Source organism: Bombina bombina, chromosome 2, assembly GCF_027579735.1.
Source record: "Bombina bombina isolate aBomBom1 chromosome 2, aBomBom1.pri, whole genome shotgun sequence".
Taxonomy (NCBI): Eukaryota; Metazoa; Chordata; class Amphibia; order Anura; family Bombinatoridae; genus Bombina; species Bombina bombina.
This window is the reverse complement of record NC_069500.1, coordinates 178,000,151-178,027,913: the sequence shown is the minus strand read 5'-3', so window position 1 is coordinate 178,027,913 and position 27,763 is coordinate 178,000,151. Positions and strand designations below refer to the sequence as shown.

The 27,763-nt window shown below is 37.4% G+C and overlaps 1 protein-coding gene and 1 long non-coding RNA gene across 2 annotated transcripts in view; one reads left to right on the top strand and one right to left on the bottom strand.

Moving 5' to 3' along the window:
- The window catches only part of CMYA5 (cardiomyopathy associated 5), a 202,364-nt gene that overhangs the window by 56,112 nt on the left and 118,489 nt on the right, over positions 1-27,763 (top strand). Inside the window, exons 3-5 of the mRNA XM_053701360.1 lie at positions 8,607-8,702; positions 11,215-11,448; positions 22,720-22,742. Coding sequence (XP_053557335.1) covers positions 8,607-8,702; positions 11,215-11,448; positions 22,720-22,742 — 353 coding nt within the window. The remainder of the gene's footprint in view (positions 1-8,606; positions 8,703-11,214; positions 11,449-22,719; positions 22,743-27,763) is intronic.
- LOC128648598 (uncharacterized) lies at positions 1,918-2,149 on the bottom strand. Its single transcript, XR_008400609.1, has 2 exons — positions 2,107-2,149; positions 1,918-2,026 (listed from the first exon to the last, which is right to left on the bottom strand). It is a non-coding gene; the product is annotated as an uncharacterized LOC128648598 (long non-coding RNA).

The window sequence follows — 27,763 nt, the reverse complement described above, 5'->3', positions numbered from 1 at the left end:
TTGTATACCCGGGTGACCTGATAACTGTGAGTCATGAAAGGTTTGTAGGATAGTTTGTCTTTTCTGTGGAGGAACGTATATGTTATCTCTGTTGTAGTATAAACCATCGGTTTTTCTAATTAAATTTTCCTTTGGATAGGTTACATCAAGAAGCTGTTCGCTTTTGAGTTGTAATTCTGCTGGAATGGTTATTCCAAGGCAAGGGGTAAAACATTCTCTTGGTATCACGGAACCAAATGAAGGTTTGATCTGAGGTTTTTCCATAAGTCTCGATAGAATGTCAGCTTTTCGATTTTTACTCGCAGGTCTATACGTGAGTATATACGAAAAGCGAGAGAAAAATAAACTCCAACGCACCTGCCGTGCTGTCAATGTCTTATGTGTCTTTAAGTATTGGAGGTTTCTGTGGTCTGTAAAGATTTGTATAGGATGTTCTGTACCCTCCAAAAGATGTCTCCATTGTTCTAGAGCTGACTTCATGGCTAACAATTATTTTTCTCCTATATGGTAGTTAAGTTCTGATGAAGTTAACACCCTAGAATAATATGCCACAGGGTGTATAGGAGCTGAGCTAGTTTCTTTTTGAGATAAAATTGCACCAATTGCATATTCAGAAGCATCTATTTCTAGAATATAGTGATATTTTGGATTAGGATATTGCAGTATAGGTGCTGTGGTGAAACGGTTTTTTAATGTTTGGAAAGCTTGATCAGCTTTTTGTGTCCAAAGGAAAGGTATAGTACTCTTAGTTAACGATGTTAAAGGTTTGGATATTGAAGCAAAGTTTTTAATAAATTTCCTATAGAAATTTGAGAAACCGAGAAATTTTTGAACATCTTTCTTGGTTTTAGGTGTTGGCCAGTCTTGGATAACCTGTACTTTTCCATTATCCATGGATATACCATCTGGTGTTATATGGTAACCTAGGAAGGTTATATCCTGGCTATGGAAGATACATTTTTCAAGTTTGACATAGAGATGGTGAGCTTGTAATCTGGAAAGAACTTTCCTTACATGCATTACATGTTCCTGTAGGTTTGATGAATAAATTAAAATATCATCTAAATAGATCACAATGCAGATATCCAAAAGATCTCTAAAAATATCATTGATAAATCTCTGAAAGGTTGCGGGAGCATTACATAGCCCAAAGGGCATCACAGTATATTCATACAACCCGTATCGCGTTCTAAAAGCAGTGAGCCACTCATCTCCTGGTCTCATGCGAATAAGGTTGTACGCCCCTCTTAGATCTAACTTAGTATAGATAGTTGCTCTCTTCAACCTTTCAATCAGTTCAGGTATCAGGGGCAAGGGGTATCTATTTTTGACTGTTCTTTTATTAAGTTCCCTATAGTCTATTATAGGTCTTAAACTTTGATCTTTATTACGTACAAAGAACATCCCTGCTCCTGCAGGTGAAGTCGAGGGACGTATAAACCCTTTACGCAAATTATCTGTCAGATATGTTTTTAGTTCCAATAATTCAGGTTCTGAGAGGGGGAAAATATGACCATAAGGTATGTCAGAACCTGGTATCAAATCTATTGGACAGTCATAAGATCGATTGGGAGGTAAATTTTCTGCCTCCTTTTTACTAAAAACAAGCTCAAAATCAGTGTATTCAGGTGGTATAGGATGTTCCGCCACCGTCATGATTGTAAAATTCTGGTTACAAGTGTTTTCACAGTATTCAGAATTAAATGTGACACTACTTGTTTGCCAGTTAATGGTAGGTTGATGCAATCTCAACCATTGTAATCCCAAAACCACTGGGGAAAATAGGAGATGTTAAAACATCAAAAGAAATATATTCTTTATGGTCATTAGATATCATAAGTAAAGGTATTGTCTCATGTGTTATGGGACCTGATTCTAGTTGATTGCCATCAATTAAACGTACTGACACAGGTATGGTTTTTTTAATTAAGGGTATTTTATTAATTTTAACTATATCAGAATCAATATATGACATGAAAGCTCCCGAGTTAATAACAGCGTCAAGCGGATGCTGATGGTGTTCCCACTGTAGAAAAATAGGAAATTTTGTATAAGTCAATTTTTCATTAGGAAAAGAGAAAATCAATGTTGTGTCATGTCCCTTACCTTTCTTAGGTTTTTTAAGGATAGGACAACTTGAGACTTCATGCTCCTTGGAAGCGCAGTACAGGCATAGATGGTTTTCTTTTCTTCTTTGATTTTCTTCAAATGATAGAGGGCCCCTTATTACCCCTATATCCATAGGCTCGTCACCTAGCCTTCCTGGAGTGGGGTTTGTGTGTGCATCTCTATGTCTGGTTGGATTATCTACAGTGTACCTTTCTCTTTTCCTTTCTCTTATCCTATGGTCTATTTTAATAGCTAAGTGCATCAGCTGCTCCAAATCTTCTGGGATATCCATTCTGGCTAGTTCATCTTTAATGTGCTCAGAAAGTCCCAGTCTGAACTGATTTCTTAATGATATAAGATTCCATTCTGAATCTTTTTGCCAAATCTTAAATTCAGATATATAGTCTTCTACATCTCTCTTGTTTTGTTTTAATGCTCTCAATTTTGTGTCTGCAGTGAGCTGTCTGTGTGGATCCTCATACAGAGTAGATAAGGCTTTAAAGAATTCATTTGAAGAATTTAGTATAATATCATTCTGTTCATATAAACTGTCTGCCCATGCTCTGGGCTCTCCTCTTAAGTAAGAAATAATTGTTAAAACCTTAGTTCTTTCATTTTGAAATGTTTTAGGTTTCAAGGAAAAGAAAAGTGTGCAAGAGTTAAAAAACTGTCTGTATTGCTGTCTATTCCCTGAGAATATATCAGGAGGACTGACAGGAGGCTCTGGAATTGTTTCAGAGTGAGGTTGCATTTTATTCAAACCTTCAGTAATTATTCCCTTAAGTGTTTGATTCTCAATTTGCAATTCTCTCAGCCCTTGACTAAGCTGATCTACTCTTTGTCCTAAAGTTAGTACTTGATTATATAACTCCTGGGGATCCATCATTCTTTTTTATAGGCTTGGTATTTCCTGTAATGACCCAAATAACACTTATGATTGAATGAACAAAAGTTATAGTAAAGTCTCCTTATTTCTTGAATTTCTGTAAATAAAGTTTGAACATTTAGCATTGCTGATATATATATGTGTGTGTTCCTTACGTATTACCCCTTATATTATGACTTAACATAAGGGAATGTGAGTAAGGGTTTAATATTGATACAAAGCTTATATATTGCCATTCCTTTAAGCAACAAAGTAAACTTTAGTACTCAGTACAAGTATGACAAGATATATATATATATATATATATATAAACTAGTTAACATAGATTTATATGACATTGGTGATTCGTGTGTTAATTGCGCAGTAAATGTATATACAAGTATGACTCTGCAGATTATAGCAAAAATATATCACAATGCAGTCTCAGCACAAACGCTGTACTCACGAGGAGAATGGAGGGATGCAGTCTGAGATCGGTTGAGACCGGAAGCAGCTGAAGGTGACGTCACCCGGTGTTCTGTGAGGCTGTCAGGTCTGGAGATAGAGCGTAGTAGCAGAGGTAACTGCACAGGAAGCAGGGAGAGTGTTGTCAGAAAACACTGAGCAACCAGGTAGGCAGATACTGCAGGAGAAATCCAGCTGAAGTTAATCCCTTAGTAGAAGGGGGAAGGAAACAGCTGAGTTCAGTAGCAGTGTAAGACAGGCTGATACAAGGGTGTGACCAGAATACCAAGCAATGTATTCTGGGAGCACCTAGACTTTATAGGATTATGGGATAAATGTCTTAAAGGCACAGTACACATTACAGGTATAGCGCAAAACTCGTAATCTAGGTCAGAGTGAGTGGGGGTTCGAGAACAGCAGACAGAGTGTACCCTGCAATCTTACCAAAATTAGGCCTGTGACCTTCACCACAGGACTTCTATTATCAAATTTGTTTCATTCTCTTGGTATCCTTTGTTGAAGGAGCAGCAGAGTACTAATGGGAGTTATATGAACACATCTGGTGAGCCAATTTATGTGCAGCCACCAATCAACAACTAGTTCCCTGTAGTTTTCTGCTACTGAGCCAACCTAGGTACGCTTTAAAATAAAAAGCAAATTATATAATAGAAGCAAAATTAAAAGTTGTATAAAATTGTGTGGTCTATAGGAAACGTTTATTTTTTATTTTGCCCTTTAAGGCATCTGACATATTCATCTTTGTCTCCTATGGGTTTGGAAGTTTGCCATCACTGCTGTACATGATGAACTGTCATATTAATGAACTCTGATCAAATTAACACAGGTGGTGAAATAATGAAATGATATAAACTAAAACGCCATACAAAACGGTGATAAGCAGGAGTTGATTATACATTTTATTATTAGTTTTTACAGCACTATTAACTAAATGTGCTACTTAATAACATGTTTTGATCTTTTAAAAATCTGTATTAAGATCTTAAAATCATGCTTTACGTAGCTTCCTTTATATTAAAGGGACAGTCTACACCAGAATTTTTATTGTTTTAAAAGATAGATAATTCCTTTATTACCCATTTCCCAGTTTTGCATAACTAACACAGTTATAATAATATACTTTTAACCTCTGTGATTATCTTGTATCTAAGCCTCTGCAAACTGCCCCTTTTTTCACTTCTTTTGACAGACTTACAGTCTAGCCAATCAGTGCCTGCTCCCAGATAACTTCTCGTGCACGAGCACAGTGTTATCTATATGAAATACGTGAACTAACACCCACTAGTGGTGAAAAACTGTTAAAATGCAATCTGAAAGAGGTGGGCTTCAAGGTCTAAGAAATTAGCATATGAACCTCCTAGGTTAAGCTTTCAACTAAGAATACCAAGAGAACAAAGCAAAATTGGTGATAAAAGTAAATTGGAAAATTGTTTAAAATTACATGCTCAATCTGAATCATGAAAGTTTATTTTGGCCTAGACTGTACCTTTAACTGTTTAATTGAAAGGACAAGTTATCAGTGGAGCCTGAGAAGTTCCAGAACCAAAGAGGAAAGGTTCTTCTATTCCTATGTCAAATTGGTTAACTATCTTGACGTGTATGTGGATCATATGCTCCTGGATTTTAAAAATGGTGTTGCTTTATATACCCCATAGTGTAAATGTCTTCTCAGTGCACAGATCTTTAGAACACCCAGACGTTTCTCATAACCAGGGTCATAGTTTGTGTGTCAATCAGCTTACTGCCTTGATGCATGTCACTTCCAGCATTTCCCTGAACCAATCAGAGAGCCTGTAACATAAACAGCACATCAATGGTCAAAGTGAAATGGTGTTTTTCATGCAAACTTCCAGTGGTCCTTTCAAAAGTCTATTACAGCGAATTGATTGTCATTATAAAACACCTATTTATGACTCACAGTACAGAAACGTTTCCTGTGAATGTATGTTGCACAGGAAGTTAATTAAGTTCAGTGTTGGGCTGCAGTCTACATCTCATCTATCGTTCATCTTTGTTGTCAGATGTATTGCATTGAAAAGCCTGAAATAGAACCCTGGGTGATATAGGAGAAGAGTTATAATTGTAATAGAAATACCAAGTACTTTACTCAGAGACCAAAACACTTCATTGAGCAAGACAGATAAATGCCATAATTAAGTAGTTACACTTAGTCAACATTCAAACAAATATGTGCTCTGGGTAAAACCTTTTATGATTATTTTTTGAGTTCACAATAAGCAATATATGTTCCATTCTGTGCCCAGTGCTTATATGTAGGTCAATGGAAATTAGTGTCTTTGATACCTTACAGTAGGAAGGCAGATGCTTGTATTCATATGCGATGATTGCACTGTACAGCCATATGTTTAGATGCATAGATGCTTGTATCAATGAGTGTGCAAGGAGGTATATGCTTATTGAGGACTTATGGTACATGGCAAAGAGAAATCCGAAAACTACCATCACTGAAGGCATTTTTTGGGGTTCTATTTTTTTGGGTTTTGCTGAAGTCAACAGTTTTGTGAATGTAGGTATCATGGAGCTATTTTTCATGCACTATGACTCCACAATCCATTACTAGTTTGCATGATATTGTCGGGCTTAAATACAGTGCCCAAATAGGTACTTATAGATGTTATACTGAACCGAAGGGGATTTTGATGATTTGTTTCTAAAATAAAATCTATGTCAGCCGCTCTGGAATCAATCCGGGATGTAACCCAACTGCTAGCGTGAATTGAAAGCACACGCTAGCACACTGAGAAATATCCAGGACGTGACCCACTCAGGAAGCAGATTAGAAGATAACAAAAATGAATATTGTTCCAGAATGCAGGAAAGCCACAAAGGATAAAACGTCCCTTTAAGTAGTACAAAGAACAAAAAGGAAATGCTCTTACTTTGAAGCTTCTGAAAAAGGTCCTCTTTAGCAGGCTTGTAAAACAAAGGAAAAGTTCTCTTTTGCAGCTTGTAAAAGTATAATGTCCCTTTAAGCAGGTTTATAACAAACAGAAAGGCAAAGTTCTCTTTTGCAGCTTGTAAAAGTAAATGTCCCTTTTAAGCAGGTGTATAACAAACAGAAAGGCAAAGTTCTCTTTTGCAGCTTGTAAAAGTATAATGTCCCTTTAAGCAGGTTTATAACAAACAGAAAGGCAAAGTTCTCTTTTGCAGCTTGTAAAAGTAAATGTCCCTTTTAAGCAGGTGTATAACAAACAGAAAGGCAAAGTTCTCTTTTGCAGCTTGTAAAAGTAAATGTCCCTTTTAAGCAGGTGTATAACAAACAGAAAGGCAAAGTTCTCTTTTGCAGCTTGTAAAAGTAAAATGTCCCTTTAAGCAGGTCTTGTTTAACAAAGAATAGGTTTAAAGGTAAAGGCCAAAGCAAGGTCAGGCAGGCAGAAGTCGGCATCCAAATATCAGCAAAAGGTATAGGCAAAAGACAGGGTCAGGCAAGCAGAAGTCGGCATCCAAGTGTCAGCAAAAGGGTAATAGCTACAGGCAAGGTCAGGCAGGCAGAAGTCAATGTCCAAATATCAGCAAGTAGGGATTAGGCAAGAGGCTTGGTCAGGCAGGCAGAAGTCGGTACACAGAAGAATAAAACTGATATGGTACTCACAATCCAGGGAAACAAACAAACGGGCCCAGATTCAGATCTCCCGCCGAGATTTAAAGGGCAGGAGCGTAACCGTCATCAGAGGGGTGTGAGAGAAAGCGTCATGTTGCTAAGCAACATGACGTCAGAGACACAGAGGAGTTCCGGGAGCCGCGGCGACACGGCGATGAACGGAAGCGCTCATGACAATCTACTTGTTTTCCAGCTTTAAATTTTTTAACTTTGTACCAGTGCTTAGCTGTGACCGACACAACACAATTTATAGTTATCCCAGACACTTCCCCAGTTAGATAACTAAATAATGAGCATCAATCAGTAAATATGCTAATTTATGCACAGCTATACATTGAAGTACGATTGGTGAAATGGGGAGATGTTGGTGGTCTGGGAGCAGCTGTGATTTTTGCAGCTGATGACCTAAATACAAAGAGATTGTAAAATTTGGATCTTCTGGGGTGTCCTTATGACTGGTTTAGGTGATTGTGTAATAACCAGGTTTTATTTCCTTTCCTTTCTCTTCCCATGCAACCTATTAAGAAGAGTAGGTTTAGAAAACGTAATGCCATTCAACGTCTCAGATATGCTCTTAGCTTTACTTTCCTTGAGTGAAGAATATAAATGATTCATTACCATGCACTGCAATGCTTGCTTGTTGTTTAACTCACCTATTGTCAATAATGTGCTGTAAAACCATCACACAATACATGATGATGTGATATGCAATAAAGAAGTGTCCTACACTAGAGGCACTTAATCATTACTTATAGTGCTGTAGGAGCCTCTTTTGGAGCCCATATCTAAGCATCACACTAAGGGGCATACAGTCCTTACTCTCAAAGAAAGGGCTATGACATTATAAATAACAGTTACATATCCATCTACAATACAGGTAATTTCCATAAAAAGTCATATGCAGCACTAAAAGTTGGTTAAAATCTAAGGAGGAGATGAGGAGACATAATAAAATGGACATGTAACCCTTAAATATAATAAGGGGGCCCTTAACTTCTTAGGATGATACCCCCATGTGCAAAAATGGGGAATCTTGTTTAAATCAAGGGTCACATACACCTCTATCTTGTAAGTGATTGGTGTAGTAATGGTGACCTTCTGCATCACTAGTAACTGGGGAGCATTTTAAGGGGTGTGAGGTACTTTTTCACTATCACAGCCCTTCCATAGAGGGCATTAGACCCCATTTTGGAATAAGGATACTAAACCCACGCGTTTTCTTCTATGATTCAGATAGAGCGTGCAATTTTAATCAACTTTATAATTAACTCCTATAAATTTTTCGTTCTCTTGCTATCTTTATTTTAAAAAGCAGGAATGTAAAGGTTAAGAGCCAACCCATTTTTGGTTCAGAACATGGGTAGCTCTTGCTGATTGGTGACTACATTTCTGCCGATAAATCTCATGCCTCATCAGCACATCAGCTACAATAATAAAATAATAATAAATTCTAGACCTTTTTTGTCTTTGTTTGGATTTTCATTAAGAAATATTTTTATTATCAAATATGTTTTTCTTTTATGGTAGGACAACCTGGAGGATCTCCTAGAGAAACTGCAAGAGAGATCACTGAAAACTGAAGATTTTGTCAGCAGAGTAGAATCACTGTTTAACGAGGTTGAAGTAAGTATCTAAAATAATAGGAACATGGAGGCATTGCTGAACGATCTTGAGTGTTTCGTGAAAAACAAGCCCTTAGTCATAGATCCCTGCTACACTACTACACTCATTATTTAAGAACATGATCTACCAGTCACATTAAACATAAATGTGAACTCCTTCACTCAGTAGCAGGCCTACTCAACAAAGGGCCTTGGTGCAAAAAAAAAATGTTTGGGCAACCAAAAGTAACTCAAGTAGTAAGGAATAGTAATAATATACATGCTGCTCTGTATAATGATTTTGAGGATAGACAGACAGACACTGCACCTGCTGCACCAATGGTAGTTCCACCCTTGCCTTCACTTACCCTCTCTATCCATACTGATAAATTAACCTCTTTAAATTTTTAATTTCACATGTATTGTAAAAGTTTTGGATTTTCTTCTAAATGGAGTGGTTATTTATTTATTTTCACTAATAATGGAGGTTTCTGTACTCTCAAATGCTTCTGCAAAAGTTTTTCCTTCATTTTGATGTAACATTTTTCCAAGTACTAAAAGTAATTTATCCTGTTGTTTAACCCCTTAATAACCATGACGTACCCTGTATGTTGCCGGTCGGTAAGGATTTTCTTGTATCTAATAGCAACCCTCCCTCCTCCATTTTGGTCACCAGAAATAGTGTGGTCTACAGGGTATGTTGCTGGTCCTTAAGGGGTTAAAAACCCATTTTTCTAGGGGAACTAATTTTTATTCTGCAGTTTGATTCTATTGAACCATTGGCCAAAGCAATCCTGCAGGTCACATTAACCACTCTTCTTTAGGGTCATACTTATCTGGTTCCCATTAGGGAATAAGGAATATTATGGTTACTTCATTCTGCTCAAATCTTAGGAACAAACAAGAGGCTACTCTACACAGGAATAATATCAGAGCTTCCATACATTTGGAATCCTAAGGATTTTGGGAAGTTTGATTTTTATTTTTTGCTTTATTTTTTGGTGCAAGACAATGGCCCAAAAGTTTCAAATGTTTCTTTATCTGGTAGACATTGCTCTGTAATCCATATGGCTCATGGAAAAGTCAGTACTTTTAAAAGTCTGGTATTATTTTATTTTGACAATTGCATCTTCCAGGTCCTTTGATAATAAAAAAAAATAGTGGTTGGTTGTTGGGGGAATTATAAATAACTGTATCAGGAGGACCATGTTTGGCATTCTTTGGATTATGATAGTTATAGTCTGAAGCCCTTTTTACACATTTTTGTATCAGAATTGGGTATTGCAGCTAATTTGTTTGTGTACTTTGAATATAGAAAGTTTATTGGACTCCAAAGCTGTCTTACAATAAAACTTTAATTACGAATTAAACAACAAAAATAAGCTATTATAACCAAATAAGTACTCCATATACAGGTATACCTCGCTTTACCGCACTTCACTAATACAACACTTAATATGGAGCTGAAGTTCAACCTCCAAGGATTTTGAAACAGCACTGTACTCATCGTAAGATTGTGATAAAGTTAACTGGTACCGTTTTGTTATGCATAGTTCAGTATGTCTACAGCATTGCAGTGCACTCCGTGTCTCAGTGTCGTAGTCTGGCAAAATGTACTACAGTAATTGTCACTATTTTACAGGTACTGTACAGTTTTTATTGAATACTATTCAAATACTTTAATGTGCTTGTGTTAAACTAAACATTTTACAGCGGAGCTCTGGTCTCTAACCTGCTGTATGAGCGAGGTATACCTGTATCTATATGTTCTAATGGGATTTAGGAAAACAGAACAAAATTGAGAAAGTGGGACTGGTTGGTGCACATCATCTCTAAAAATTAGGGATATGAAACCCAACCTTTTTCTTTTGTGATTGCAATAGGACATGCGATTTTAAAAAAACTTTAAAATTTACTTCTATTAGAAAGTCTTCATTGTTCTCTAGGTATATTCTGTTGACTGAAGCTCAGAAGTGTAAATATGCCTGGAAAAGGTTTGCAAAAAAACATTATCCATTTGCAACAGCACTTGATGGCACTAGATGGCAGAACTAATTTTTTTTCAACAAAGAATGCCATGGAAACAATGCAAATTCGATAATAGAAGCAATTGTATGCTCTGATCTGAATTACAAAACAAATGTTTGTGTTTCATATCACTTTAACTTTTATTGATAAAATTAAACATTATAAGAAAAGAGCTACAGCAAAAAAGTAAATCGCCCTACATTTGAGGACTTTCCATGAAAAGCATGAGTTGCACCACAATCTGACTCCCACAGTATATATATTGCAATACCGGGAGCTCCATCAGTGAAAACTTTGTGACCCTAAACAAGAAAGAGAAACTGGCCTTTTTCAAGCTTGTAAGGAATCTAAAAGATTAAATTAGATCAAGATGCTTACTTGGATTTATATATTATGTTATCAATTTATAGGATCATTTTTGGGTCATCTACTAAAAATATGAGCTTTGCTATTTATAAATTCTGCGTTTAGTTTTTTAACTCAATAATATATTTTGTGTTGTGTAGAAAAACTGTACAGAGGCCGAAAAGCGTTTGTTGGATCAGAATGAGAAGATGGCAGAGAAAGTACTTGCTCACCATAATGCTAAGAAAGAGGGGTTTGAGGAAGTGAAAAAGATGAAGATGGATTACCTGTATGATCAGATGGTGAGCTTCCAGCAGAAAGTGGACTCAGCCAAGGAAATTTTGGAGATGGCTGTGAAGGAGATGGAAGAGCAGAATCCTGCTGCTTTTCTAAGTGTAAGTGGAAACGTGTTTCTAATTTTAACTTCACAAGCAATTTAATTATTAAACAGAGTTTGTAACTATGATATTATCCACGAGGGACAATGCAATATAAAAGTGAGGTTATCAGTGGATCCCTATATCTTATGCTGATAAGTTTATGGGGCCGAATTATCAAAGCATATGTTGTCGGCATTTAACACTGCACAAGCATTTCTGGTGAAATGCATGTGCAATGCTGCCCCCTGCACATTTGCGTCCAATTGGCCGCTAGCAGGGGGTGTCAATCATCCAGATCATATCTGACCGGGATGATTGCAGTCTGCCACCTAAGAGGTGGCGGATGAGTTACGACCGCTGCATCGGCTTCTTGATAAATCTCCCCCTATGAGTGCATGTAACACTTCACAGGTAATTCTTCAATGCTTGACATCAACACTCATATAAAAAGTTAGCTGATATTAATTCTCTCAGCTAGGTTTCTAGGTTTGGTGGTGATAAGCCAATCTTTATTTTATATCTTTATTTAAACAAAAACTAACACGTTAAAAGGCAAAAAGAATATTAAATATTCAAGTTAAACAGCTTTAAGACAACATGGACAGAAAGGTAAAAAGACCCACCAGAAAAAAACAAGCGCTCATGAAAAAGGAACTTAAAGTAACATCAAGCTCAAAATTGAATCCCAATAAAATGCTTAATTAAAGAAAATGAAAACATTACAGTATATATAATTAGGTTTGCATACTTTTGCTGCTACATACCTCTAAAAATACAAAATTATGGTAACTTACCCTGGAACATTCTACATAGCTAACAAAATATTTAAAACATTTCTTTCTTTCAACTGCTCACAGCTGCATCATAAGAGATATTTAAAAGGGTCAGTAAAGTAAATCCCCCGTCCTCCATTTAAGCCCCCTCATCTATTTTTTTGGGGGGGTTTTAAGATGTGCTATATAGCCAATCAAATTCCATCCTCCCGCCACAGAATCATAGCAGAGTACATTCCTGAGCCTCTGTTATTGCATATGCATTGAACAAATTCACACGATCCAGAGACTTAAAGTGAATGTAAATTTTGATGCTAAAGTGCCCGGTTTTTAAAAATTTTATTTTAATTCACTTTAATTCATCAAAATTTACATTTCACTCGTTGTGAAAAAAAACTTACCTTTTAATCTTGACAGTAGCTCCAGCTTCCTCCGCCCGTCGTAAAGCCTCTTCCTGGGTCTAAAATGAGCTTCCGCCAATCACGGCGTTGAATCAGACACTGATTCCCCCGGGGGGAAGCCGTGATTGGAGGATGACCCATCCATCATTTCTGACATAAGAAATGGCTTGCGATGACCGGAGGAAGCTGGAGCTGCTGTCAAGTTTTAAAGGTAAGTTTTTTTTCACAACGAGTGAAATGTAAATTTTGATGAATTAAAGTGCCCCTTTTTTTAATCGAATTTTTAAAAACCGGGCACTTTAGCATCAAAATTTACATTCACTTTAATAGCTGCACCCTTTCCTTTACATTTTGAGTGCCCTAAGATAAGCTATAACACAACTAATAAATGTTTGTATATGAATTGCATTAACCCCTTAATGACCGGACCATTTTTCAATTTTCTTACCCTTAATGACAATGGCTATTTTTACATTTCTGCAGTGTTTGTGTTTAGCTGTAATTTCCCTCTTACTCATTTACTGTACCCACACATATTATATACCGTTTTTCTCGCCATTAAATGGACTTTCTAAAGATACCATTATTTTCATCATGTCTTATAATTTACTAAAAAAAAAATAATAAAATATGAGGAAAAAATGGAAAAAAACACACTTTTTCTAACTTTGACCCCCAAAATATGTTACACATCTACAATCACCAAAAAACACCCATGCTAAATAGTTTCTAAATTTTGTCCTGAGTTTAGAAATACCCAATGTTTACATGTTCTTTGCTTTTTTTGCAATTTATGGGGCAATAAATACAAGTAGCTATTTCCAAACCACTTTTTTTCAAAATTAGCGCTAGTTACATTGGAACCCTGATATCTGTCACGAATACCTGAATATCCCTTGACATGTATATATTTTTTTTTAGAAGACAACCCAAAGTATTGATCTAGGCCCATTTTGGTATATTTCATGCCACCATTTCACCGCCAAATGCGATCAAAAAAAAAAAAAGTTAACTTTTTCACAAAATTTGTCACAAACTTTAGGTTTCCCACTGAAATTATTTAAAAACAGCTTCTGCAATTATGGCACAAATGGTTGTAAATGCTTCTCTGGGATCCCCTTTTTTCAGAAATAGCAGACTTATATGGCTTTTGGGTTGCTTTTTGGTAATTAGAAGGCCGCCAAATGCCGCTGCGCACCACACGTGTTTTATGCCCAGGAGTGAAGGGGTTAATTAGGGAGCTTGTAGGGTTAATTTTAGCTTTAGTGTAGTGTAGTAGACAACCCCAAGTATTGATCTAGGCCCATTTTGGTATATTTTATGCCACCATTTCACCGCCAAATGCGAGCAAATAAAAAAAAAAACTTAACATTTTTCACAATTTTAGGTTTCTCACTGAAATTATTTACAAACAGCTTGTGCAATTATGGCAGAAATTGTTGTAAAAGCTTCTCTGGGATCCCCTTTGTTCAGAAATAGCAGACTTATATGGCTTTGGTGTTGCTTTTTGGTAATTAGAAGGCCGCTAAATGCTGCTGCGCACCACACGTTAATTATGCCCAGCAGTGAAGGGGTTAAATTAGGTAGCTTGTAGGGAGCTTGCAGGGTTAATTTTAGAGATCAGCCTCCCACCTGACACATCCCACCCCCTGATCCCTCCCAAACAGCTCTCTTCCCTCCCCCACCCCACAATTGTTCCCGCCATCTTAAGTACTGGCAGAAAGTCTGCCAGTACTAAATAAAAGAGGTTTTTTTTGTTTTTTTTAAAAATAAAAATAATAAAGTATTTTAGCTGTGATGGACCCCTGCCTTAGCCCCAACCTCCCTGATCCCCCCTCCAGCTCTCTAACCCTCTCCCCTACCTAATTACCACCATCTTGGGTACAGTTTGGCTCCAAAAACCTCCCAAAAAGTATTTTTATTTTATTTTTACTTAAAAAACTATTTCTGTAGTGTAGCAGCCCCCCACAATACCCCCACCCCCTCCCAGATCCTTTTATATTTTTTAAAAAAAATCCCTTTTTTTCCCCTTTCTGCCCTCATTCATTGGTGTCAGTGTGGCTAATGGGTGCACGCGCACGCACACCCTCACACCCGGCACTATCGCTACCGGTGCAGAGAGGGCCACAGAGTGTCTCTCTCTGCATCGGGGGCTTGTAAAGTGGTATTGCAGGATGCCTCCATATCGAGGCATCACTGCAATACCCTCAGAGCTGCTGGAAGCATTTGTGATCGCTTCCAGCACTCTGTTAGACAACTGACGTACCAGGTACGTCCATTGTCATTAACTGCTTGTTAATGCATGACGTACCTAGTACGTCAGTTGTCATTAAGGGGTTAAGCAAATTACTATTCCTTTAACACATCAATTAAGAACATAAGAATAGTTTAGAATAGAGAGCTATTAAATTGAAAACAAAATGATATGCTCTTATTCATCAGAGCATGTAATTTTAACACTAGCAACCCTGCAACTGTTTAATCCCTTTGTGGGGGATAGGTAAAGGACCACTCAAGAGCCGTAGAAACTGCAGATGCTGAGCAGAAACTGCTGCTGACTCTTTGAGCAGCGGCAGTCACTCAGCTAGGTCAAACAACTACTTATTGGATCAGCAGCAGTTTCATGCTCTAATACATTAGAACATATCATTTTTTCATTAGAATGACCATTTAAATCTTCATTAAATCACAACTAGATTTAATTAGAAAAGAAAGTCTGCAAAGCCATTTTGTAAGTTTGAGATCTGTATGTAAGCCTGTGCACCATTGGTCCACATTTATTGCAAACTGGCTAAGCAAAATCTTTTGGGGTTATATCTTCTTAGAATATTGGAATCATATGTGCTGGAATGTTCTGTTAAAGGGACAGTTTACTCCAAAATGTTTATTGTTTAAAGAGATAGAGAATGCCTTTATTACCCATTCCCCAGTTTTGCACAGTCAAGATGGTTATATTAATATACTTTTTACCTCTGTGATTACCTTGTATCTTCTGACAGCCCCCTTATTTCATGGCTATTTATTTATTATCTATTTACTTGCATTTTAGCCAGTTAGTACTGTGTCATGCACAACTCCACGGGAGAGAGCACACAGTTATCTATATGGCCCACATAGATTAACAGTCTCTTGTTGTGAAAAGCTAATAAAAAAGCATGTGATAAGAGGCTGTCTGTAGCGGCTTAGAAACAGGCAGAAATGTAGAGGTTTACAAACTTTATTAATATAACAATGTTGGTTGTGCAAAGAGCTGGTGTATGGGTAGTAAAGGCGTTGTCTAGCTTTTTAAACAATAACAATTTTGGTGTAGATTGTCCCTTTAATATATACAACATATCAAAACATAAGTAGTGAAGTAGTGTAAAGTGCCAGATACAATTAAGCTCTATATTATGAGATTTAACATTATGGGACAGATTAATTAAGAAGATGCATCATTATATCACAAACCCCTTTAAGATCATTTTTTATCTTTCTCCCTCCTGGAAATTTTTCTGTGGACATCCATGCCTGGGAGAAGGCTTGAGTATCACAGCTCAGCCTGGGTGGTCGTCTTACAATTCCCAGAAAGAGGAAGGACTTGAGATTTAAGAGAGGAACATGTCCTGTGCAGATAGGACTGTGATAGGGACTGAGCAGACATTCCAGAGTGCACTTGAGAAAGCAGTCATGGATGACGAGAGACAGGAAACAGATATGAGGTTATCATGATTACAGTTGTCAGCTGAAATTGAAGAACATCTAGAGTTTGTAGACATCTTTGTAAATGACCTTGTATTTTTTCTATACTGTGAATAATTACATTGCAGACAGTCTTTAACTTCATGTTTGCATTGCAGATAAAGTTGATCAAGTGTCAATATATTACACACAAGATTTTAAAGAAAAAAAACCCATAATAGAACAGTCTGAATAACACTTATTTGACTTCTTTAAGAGCAATAACATGGAGATCGTATGCCATTCAATACAAATAGCACTAGATATTTGTAATCACTTACCAAATGAGACATGGAGCATCAGCAAAAGTTTATAGTACTTATTGATTGCTGCAATAAATGTAGTTACATGAATTATATACCTTAAATAATCCATAATGTATTAAAGTTTTAATAAACTACATTGTTCATTACAATCCCAATCCCGTTAATTGGTGGTTTTTCAACTCCCAATCCGTGTATTTCAAGGTCAGAGTAATCACAATCCAACTGATAACGCCATATCCATATTGGGAAATGTTCAAATCTGAGCAGATAGTGGGAAAATCACCCATACACAGCATGAACAGCAAGGCTTAGGTGATCCCAATTCTCCTGACCCCAGGTTTTGCACTTTATTTTGGCAACAAAATGGACATATCATATTCAACACTCAAAGGGCTAGATCACAAGTGGTGTGCTAATTAGCGCTCCACAATAAACTTTGCTAGAAATAAGCTTTTTCTTCTTAATATGAGAAGAGTCAATGGCATCATTCCTTACTGTTGGGAAATACTGAACCTGGCCATCAGGAGGAGTCAAAGACACCCCAGCCAAAGGCTCAAATACTCCCCCTACTTCCCTCATATCCCAATCATTCTTTGCCTTTTGTCACAGGAGGGTCACAGTGTGGCTCCTTTTATCTGTATGAAATAAAGGGTTAATATCTCCGGAAGGGGATTATTGAACAGGGGGGATTAATCACATAATTTTTTATTTTATTTATTTTTTAATAATATTTTATTGAGGTTTTTATAGGTAACAACAAAAATAAAGCAATTGAATACATGAATATTCGACATACAAAGTACCCTCTAACAATGAAATTTAAGTACATTAGCAGAAATACATTCACCTATATTTAGAGTTTGGCGTTAGCCTTCAAAAGCAGCATTAAGGGGACCTAACGCTGCTTTTTACCGCCTGCTGGTATTAAGAGTCAGCCAGGAAAGGGTCTAACACTCACTCCTCACCGCGACTCCAGGCTACCGCAGATCCCCTTACGCCAATTGCATATCCTATCTTTTCAATGGGATCTGCCTAACGCCGGTATTTGGAGTCTTGGAAGAAGTGAGCGGTAGACCCTCTACTGACAAGACTCCTACCGCCAAAAAAGTCAGTAGAGCTTTATGGGCTAACGTGTGAATATAAAGCTCTTAACTACTGTGCTACAAAGTACACTAACACCCATAAACTACCTATGTACCCCTAAACTGAGGCCCCCCCACATCACAACTGGCTAAATTAGCGGCAAAGAATTCAGGTTTTGCCATTTTAGCATGCAGGGCGTTCTGGCTTAAATCCTGGTCTGCTGAAGTGTCATCTAAATCTAAACTTTTGAACATTCCTTTCAAAGGCAAGACCCTATTCGGGCCTGAACTGAAAGAGATTATTTCAGACATCACTGGAGGGAAAGGTCATGCCCTCCCTCAGGATAGATCAAGTAAGATGAGGACCAAACAGAATAATTTTCGATCCTTTCGGAACTTTAAGAGTGGCCCCACTTCAGCTTCCTCTACTGCAAAGCAAGAGGGGAATTTTGCCCAATCCAAGTCAGTCTGGAGACCTAACCAGGCTTGGAACAAGGGTAAACAGGCCATGAAGCCTTCAGCTGCTTCTAAAACAGCATGAAGGGGTAGCCCCCGATCCAGGACCGGATCTAGTAGGGGGCAGACTCTCTCTCTTCGCTCAGGCTTGAGCGAGAGATGTTTACAATCCCTGGGCTTTAGAAATTGTGTCCCAGGGGTATCTTCTGGAATTCAAAGACTCCCTTCCAAGGGGGAGATTTCACATTTCTCGATTATCTGTAAACCAGACAAAGAGAGAGGCGTTCTTACGCTGTGTAGAAGACCTACATACCATGGGGGTGATCCGCCCAGTCCCAATAGAGGAACAGGGTCTAGGGTTTTATTCAAACCTGTTTGTGGTTCCCAAAAAAGAGGGAACTTTCAGACCAATCTTGGATCTCAAAATTCTAAACAAGTTCCTCAAGGTTCCATCATTCAAGATGGAGACTATTTGGACTAATTTTCCTATGATCCAGGAGGGTCAATATATGACTACCGTGGACTTAAAGGATGCATATCTACACATCCCTATTTACAGAGATAATCATCATTTTCTCAGATTCGCCTTTCTAAGCAGGCATTACCAGTTTGTGGCCCTTCCCTTCGGGTTGGCCATGGCTCCTAGAATTTTCACAAAAGTGCTAGGGTCCCTTCTGGCGGTTCTGCGACCACGGGGCATAGCAGTGGCGCCCTATCTAGACGACATCTTAATTCAGGCGTCGACTTTCCAGCTAGCCAAGTCTCACATGGACATCGTGTTGGCTTTTCTGAGAGCTCACGGGTGGAAGGTGAACATAAAAAAGAGTTCTCTCTTCCCTCTTACAAAAGTTTCCTTCCTAGGGACTCTGATAGACTCAGTAGAAATGAAAATATTTCTGACGGAGGTCAGAAAATTAAAACTCTTAACCACTTGCCAAGCTCTTCATTCAATTCCTCGGCCATCAGTGGCTCAGTGTATGGAGGTAATCGGACTCATTGTAGCGGCAATGGACATAATTCCTTTTGCCCGCCTACACCTCAGACCACTGCAACTATGCATGCTCAAACAGTGGAATAGGGATTATGCAGATTTATCTCCTCAACTGCACCTGGACCAGGGGACCAGAGACTCTCTTCTCTGGTGGTTGTCTCAGGACCACCTGTCTCAGGGAATGTGTTTCCGCAGGCCAGAGTGGCTCATTGTAACAACAGATGCCAGCCTGCTAGGCTGGGGTGCAGTCTGGAACTCCCTGAAAGCACAGGGCTTATGGTCTCGGGAGGGAGCTCTCCTCCCGATAAACATTCTAGAACTGAGAGCGATATTCAATGCGCTTCAGGCGTGGCCTTAGCTTGCTGCAGCCAAATTCATCAGATTTCAGTCGGACAACATCACGACTGTAGCTTATATCAATCATCAAGGAGGAACAAGGAGTCCTCTAGCGATGATGGAGGTAACCAAAATAATCCGGTGGGCAGAGGATCACTCTTGACATCTCTCAGCAATCCACATCCCAGGGGTAGAGAACTGGGAGGCGGATTTTCTAAGTCGTCAGACTTTTCATCCGGGGGAGTGGGAACTCCATCCGGAGGTATTTGCCCAGCTGATTCAGCTATGGGGCACACCAGAATTGGATCTGATGGCATCTCGTCAGAATGCCAAACTTCCTCGTTACGGGTCCAGGTCCCGGGATCCCAAGGCGGTACTGATAGATGCTCTAGCAGTGCCTTGGTCCTTCAATCTGGCCTATGTATTTCCACCGTTTCCTCTCCTCCCACGTCTGGTTGCCAGAATCAAGCAGGAGAGAGCTTCAGTAATTCTGCTAGCACCTGCGTTGCCACGCAGGATTTGGTATGCAGACCTAGTGGACATGTCCTCGGTTCCACCGTGGGCTTTGCCAATGAGGCGGGACCTTCTAATCCAAGGTCCGTTCACGCATCCAAATCTAATTTCTCTGCGTCTGACTGCTTGGAGATTGAACGCCTTATTCTATCAAAGCGTGGTTTCTCTGAGTCGGTCATTGATACCCTGATTCATGCTAGAAAGCCTGTCACCAGGAAGATCTATCATAAGATTTGGCGCAAATATCTTTATTGGTGTGAATCCAAAGGTTACTCGTAGAGTAAGATTAGGATTCCTAGAATATTGTCTTTTCTCCAAGAAGGTTTGGAGAAGGTATTATCTGCTAGTTCCCTAAAAGGACAAATATCTGCTTTGTCTATTCTACTACACAAACCTCTGGCAGATGTCCCAGACGTTCAAGCATTTAGTCAGGCTTTGGTCAGAATCAAGCCTGTATTTAAACCTGTTGCTCCGCCATGGAGTTTAAACTTAGTTCTTAAAGTTCTTCAAGGGGTTCCGTTTGAACCTATGCATTCCATAGATATTAAGCTTCTATCTTGGAAAGTTTTGTTTTTAGTAGCTATCTCTTTGGCTCGAAGAGTTTCTGAGCTATTTGCTTTACAATGTGATTCCCCTTACCATGTTTTCCATGCAGATAAGGTGGTTTTGCGTACCAAAGCTGGGTTTCTTCCTAAGGTTGTTTCTAATAAGAATATCAATCAAGAGATTGTTGTTCCTTCTCTGTGTCCTAATCCTTCATCAAAGAAGGAACGTCTGTTACACAATCTTGATGTGGTTCGTGCTTTAAAGTTCTACTTACAAGCAACTAAAGATTTCCGTCAAACATCTTCATTGTTTATTGTTTATTCTGGTAAACGGAGAGGTCAAAGGGCTACATCTACCTCTCTTTCCTTTTGGCTGAAAAGAATCATCCGTTTGGCCTATGAGACTGCTGGACAGCAGCCTCCTTAAAGAATTACTGCTCATTCTACTAGAGCTGTGGCTTCCACATGGGCTTTTAAAAATGAGGCTTCTGTTGAACAGATTTGTAAGGCGGCTACTTGGTCCTCGCTTCATACTTTTTCCAAATTTTACAAATTCGATACTTTTGCTTCTTCGGAGGCTATTTTTGGGAGAAAGGTTCTACAAGCAGTGGTGCCTTCCATTTAAGGTCCCTGTCTTGTCCCTCCCTTCATCCGTGTCCTAAAGCTTTGGTATTGGTATCCCACAAGTAACGATGAATCCGTGGACTCGATACATCTTACAAGAGAAAACATAATTTATGCTTACCTGATAAATTTATTTCTCTTGTGATGTATCGAGTCCACGGTCCGCCCTGTTTTTTAAGACAGGCATATATATTTTTTTATTTTTAAACTTTCACTACTGCACCCTATAGTTTCTCCTTTTTCTTCCTAGCCTTCGGTCGAATGACTGGGGGGTGGAGCTAAGGGGGGAGCTATATAGACAGCTCTGCTGTGGGTGCTCTCTTTGCCACTTCCTGTTGGGAAGGAGAATATCCCACAAGTAAGGATGAATCTGTGGACTCGATACATCACAAGAGAAATAAATTTATCAGGTAAGCATAAATTATGTTTTTTTGCCCCACTGTATATATATATAAATATATATATTCATATATATTCAACACTATTGTATAGTGCCTTGGTAGTGGGCAGGACAGACATGTATTTAATAGCCTGTCCTGTTTTATAGATTAGATGAGTTTTTAGATTAAGCAGAAGTACCAAAAATTACATCTTGAAAAAAGTTATTTACAGTATCTAGAACCTCACATTGCCGTCTTCTTATAGTTATAGATGTTTGACAAGGCTAACCTTGTTTTGTACAGTGAGGTTTGGAACTTAAGTCTGATCACTTAGGAGTTTCATGATTTACAGTGTAAGAACTGTTAAAATTCCATTTTAGAAGATGAGATGCAGCAATATTCTTATTATGAAAAACAATTTCCAGCAGTATTCTTCTTGATATTAGATGAAAATCTCACCAGAACGGAAAATAAACACCACTCTATTAAACTGCAAAACACACACACAATCACCATTAACTCAATTTTTCAGTGATCATCACCCATTATCGTCCGCTCCAAGTGTAGTTGTGGCAAAAATAGAGACCATATTTTCTTGTCTTTGTTTGACTCTGAAAGATTGTGATCAATTTGTAAACAACAACTGCAAATAATGTCAGTTCCTAATTTTCCAAAATTGGAAAAAACTGAAATATTGGAATCAACCACTATATCTGGGCCATGCATTGCCTTATATAGAGGTTACGACGGTGTAATTAGTATAGTTAGTGCAATTTGTATAAAACTTACATTTTTAATTACATAAACAGCTTAGACTTCATATGGAAAAGTGGTCTACATCTTACCAGCCATAGTGTCTTGTACTTTATAGAGACATAATAAAATAAATGTTGATGTCCAAAAGCAGATGTGCAGGCAAGCTTATTCACACTTCCAAACAAATCTATAGTGGGGACATAACTTATCTGGGATAGCCACTTATTATATTTTAATAAGTCATATGTCTGGCCATTGGAGGGACCTTGTTTATTAGAATTGTCTTGTTAACCAATTGTGTGACTTTAGTCACTTATGAATGAGGAATTATTTCATAAATTAGCATATTATAAATTGCATAGAATTTGTTGCACATGTACATACATAATTTAATTGGAATATTTTATATCGGAATTTTTCATGGATTTCCTTTTTTTTTTTAGTCTCATGGTGAAATCAATAACAGGTACTTCACAAGTTTCTTAAGAGTATGGTTTAATGCATGCAAAATCTGTTGACAGATTGTGTTGGAGTCTACTCATTGGTGACTATTTAATTACGTATCATCTCTAAATATACATTCCATATCAATCGTATAAAATCAGATTTTATTCTTTTGAAATAGATTTATCATACCTTTCATGTGCTCTCAAATAAAATTAAATTTTATTGGTTATACAGGTACACATTACTAACTATCAAACATAATTAACCCTCTGTCCAGTAAAACAATATAGAGTAGAGGAACTACAAAATTATCCTGGAAATTCAAAGATTTATTTTTAATTTCAGTATGTGCAGTTTGAATGCAAGTTTTATTAATAGGACAAGTTCATGTGGATTATAGCAGCAGTATAATAGTTTTTTTTCTATCTTGTTGCTTAATAGATAAAGAATATGTTCTGCTTTCAAACTCAGATACATTGGGAGTGTGTTGTTAGATTGATGAGTGTTCCCTGACACACAATATAGTAACAGGAAGTAGGAGATGCTCAGCAGACAAAACTCACACCAGAGTACTTGGGTTTCATTATATGACAGTTGTACTGTTACATTCTGATAGGGTTGTAGACTTGAGTTGCATGACTTGGACTTGAGTCCCAAATTAAATTACTTGCGACTCGACTCTACATAATCAAAGAAGCCTTAAGACTCAACTTAGACTTTGACAAGAATGACTTGCGACTTTACTTGGGCTTGAGCTCTGTGACTTGGAAAGACTTTATACCTTCTAAACACAAAGATCAGAGTGGTGATCACTCTAGGCTGGTCTCTGGAACTCTATAAACAAGACCATATATATGTGACACCTTGGGGAGTTGAGCACCACCAGCCATTGGAAGGTGTCATGTTATTACTATATTTTTTTTCCATGGGGTTGGTGTTGGGTGAGGAGGTAGTTTAAAATAGTAATAAAAAAGCTTATAAAAAATCTGGGAATTTCACTATCTAAGAATGTTTGTTGAAGTCTGCCCTGTATGTGAGCACTTTACACACATTCTATGACTTGCACTTTAAGAGATTTCTCACATCAGAAATTCAATCTCCATTCTCCACATCACATCTTCTAGTCAGAGCAGACACTGGAAACTGAAACTGAAATGCTAACACTAGTAAAAAACCAAGATGCTGCTCCCAGGAGAGGGGGTTCAAGTTGCCTGTGCTTTTAAAGTGTTTTTTTCACTAAAGATACTTTATTGTTCACATATTTTAGTCTCTGCAACTGCATATCTAATGTGCATATTGTTTTTACCAATCTGGGCTCATCTGCATCTGTGTTTCCTCTCTCATGTTTTTTTTAATCTATTTTCTTGAGGTACCAAATAATTGTTCTAGGTCTTAGATATAACAACATTCACTGACACACTTTGGCCTAGTTTTCCACTTTGGTAAATTTTGGAAGTTTGGAACTTTATCAACCCAATGGAAACTAGGCCTTTGTTTCTCACACACGCAGCTGAGTTATTTCTATAAAATGATTTTGTCTTTGTTAATCCCCTACCAATAAAATGCTGTTTTTTCACTGCTTACCCTTAATACATTTATGTCACACTTTCAAGCACATCCCTAGACAGACAAATAGAACTAAGAAAGACGTGTGCCCTTAGTGAAAATAGTCTATACCTAACCTCACATAAAATTGAACTGGGAATGGATAAACATATATTTTAAAAGCCTTCCTGGTATAAATTAGTATACATGTACAATAGTAATTAATACTCTGACACTAAGGCCTAGTTTCCATTGAGGTGGTAAATTGTGGAAACTGGTGATAAAAACATTTATCTCCGTAAATGTCTATTGAGATTTTTTATGTTAACACCAGTTTTCAAAATTTACCATCTCAATGGAAACTAGGCCTAAATTCTGCAAAGAGCACTAATGGTTTGTTTAAGACTTGAAGATTAAAGTTGAGGACTTGCAGTTTGGCTTGGACTTGCCTGTCTTGACTTGGGACTTTACTGTGTTGACTCAGGGCCTGACTTGAAACTTGAATACAAAGACTCGAGACTTGACTTGGTCCAACCTTTGCATTCTGGCATGATGAATCTGTGGCATGAGATGAGTGCTTTATCTTAAATCTTCTGAAAACCATCAACCATTTAATTGTTATGTCAAAAAGAACAAAAGATAATCCAGCTTTATCTCCGTCTATAAAAATATAAAACTTAAAATGATTAGATTACCAGAGTTAATTCTTTCACAGTACTACTATTTAAATGAATCTATCTGTGATTGTCATTAAATAATGTGTATGGCTTCATAAATAGAAGTTGTACCCCTCACAAATGGAAATGATGTACTTACCATTACATTTTGTTTCTTCACGTTCTGAGTGACAGCACATGAAGAAAGAGATGATTCTTGACAATTGGATTTAAATTAAGAAACTTGTTTCGCAAAAGGCAAGCAATGTCAAAAAATCTATTCAACAGGAAGTCTCTGCTGCTTCTGCTCACTTACCTCTACGTACAGTTTTACCATTTACCCAAGCAATGGAAGAAGGTGGAAATAAAGGTTAAAAGGAGAGTCAGACCAAAAGCACAGCACAGTCCAGGAAAGGTTTTGTGCTGTGACTCAGAACATAAAGAAGGGTTCAATGGTAAGTGCAAAAATCCTGTTTTCTTATATTCATTGATAATACATAAAGCAGGAGATAAATCTTGACATTAGGGTCTGTATCAAAACACCGAGAATCTTCACATGGCATGGTGTAATGACTGATAACAAACATCCTTTACCCAAGAAGACAAAAAAGTCCTGGATGAACAAAAACTGAGTAAATTTCTGTTGTGAGCCACAAAGGCTAGTTAGGAAAAAGCTCTGAAAATGAATGATAAATTACCTATAATTACTATAGATGCCCTAGGGCTGTGCCACAGAAAAAAATGGCACATGGGACATTTCTGTGGTCTGCTCAGGGAGACAGCAGATACCAGTTTATATCTAAATAGACAGAGTGGGGTAGAGTACAAGTACTATTGTTAGCGTGGATCGTGATTAGCAATCTCACGCCCATGATAACTTGAGCACGTATTACAAATTGAAAGTAAACGCGTCTGCTTGAGCGCAAACAAGCATGCATCAGGTTTGTGAGAGTGGAGACTTAGGGTAAAGTGTAAGAGTTAAAAAAAAATGTACACCAAAGGCAACAAAAATACATTTAAAGATAGGGGAGCGATAGTAAGCGCTAAAAAGCTTAAAAGGCTAGATGCTTTGAGGATGTAACAATTAATTTAATATACAATCGGTTAAAATCACATATAAAAGTAGATACAGGGTTTGGACATTAAGTCTTGCAATAAAAAATCACAATAAATTCATGGATCCATGAAAAATTAAAACATAAAAAATACAATTGAGTGAGCTAGCTTTACGAATCGTTGAATAAAATTGGTGTACGCTATATTCAAGGTTGCATAAGTGATGTCATAGTGTATATGCTGGTGTGTGGATCTGTCTGATGGTTAATTCTAATATGTGAGTTGACTCCTGGTGGGTAATGTAGGTGCAATAAAAAGTGGTGCAAATTATATCTGCAAATACAACTGAAAAATAGAACTTAAAAATAATGCAAAATTATACACAAATTACAAAAACGTCTATGTCCTATATCTAGGACCTCAAGAACAAAGGTGATGTGAGGGGACGTGACGTGTTATAAAAGGTGGGTGTCGACCCAAAGGACTTCCCACACTAGCGCTAGTGTTACAAAAAATGCAAAAAATTCCAGATGTCCTCCAAATGTGGTGATGGTGTGGTGGTGAATAGGTGGGGGATCAGTTCCAATACAAAAAGTTCCAACAAAAAAGGCAATTCCAAAATATGCTGATAACAGAAACAATCCAATAGAAAATGTGAAGGTGTGAGTTCCAATTGGTGAAACAAAATAAGGAAAATACACAAAAATTGGTGAAAAAATTCCAAAAATTATTGTGAAAAAAATCCAAAAATAGTCTTGATAAAGGCCAATTCGTGGCCGAAACCCGTTGACATACTGGTGAGCTTGTTACTTATACCACTATTGTCTTTTATATACAGTGTTGCACTATTGTTTTTTTCTTTCTTTTTCAGGTATTTCATCATTTATTTGCATTGCAATATTGGTATTTTTTTGTTTGTGTATCCTTTGCACATGCAAACTTGGACATATCACAGAGAGTTTTTTTAACTAAAATCAGAGGTGTTGGTAATCACCACCTCTGGACTTTGACATCGATTTAACTTTGTTTAATTTTATATTTTATATTCTATATTTTTATATATATTTTTTCTCATCTACACATTTATTTTTGGATTTTTTTCACAATAATTTTTTTCACAATTTTTTTCACAATAATTTTTGGAATTTTTTCACCAATTTTTGTGTATTTTCCTTATTTTGTTTCACCAATTGGAACTCACACCTTCACATTTTCGATTGGATTGTTTCTGTTATCAGCATATTTTGGAATTGCCTTTTTTGTTGGAACTTTTTGTATTGGAACTGATCCCCCACCTATTCACCACCACACCATCACCACATTTGGAGGACATCACAACTATCCTCTAAAGAGTCTATATTTTTTCTACAAATATATTTTTTCTGGAATTTTTTGCATTTTTTTGTAACACTAGCGCTAGGGTGGGAAGTCCTTTGGGTCGACACCCACCTTTTATAACACGTCACGTCCCCTCACATCACCTTTGTTCTTGAGGTCCTAGATATAGGACATACACGTTTTTGTAATTTGTGTATAATTTTGCATTATTTTTAAGTTCTATTTTTCAGTTGTATTTGCAGATATAATTTGCACCACTTTTTATTGCACCTACATTACCCACCAGGAGTCAACTCACATATTAGAATTAACCATCAGACAGATCCACACACCAGCATATACACTATGACATCACTTATGCAACCTTGAATATAGCGTACACCAATTTTATTCAACGATTCGTAAAGCTAGCTCACTCAATTGTATTTTTTATGTTTTAATTTTT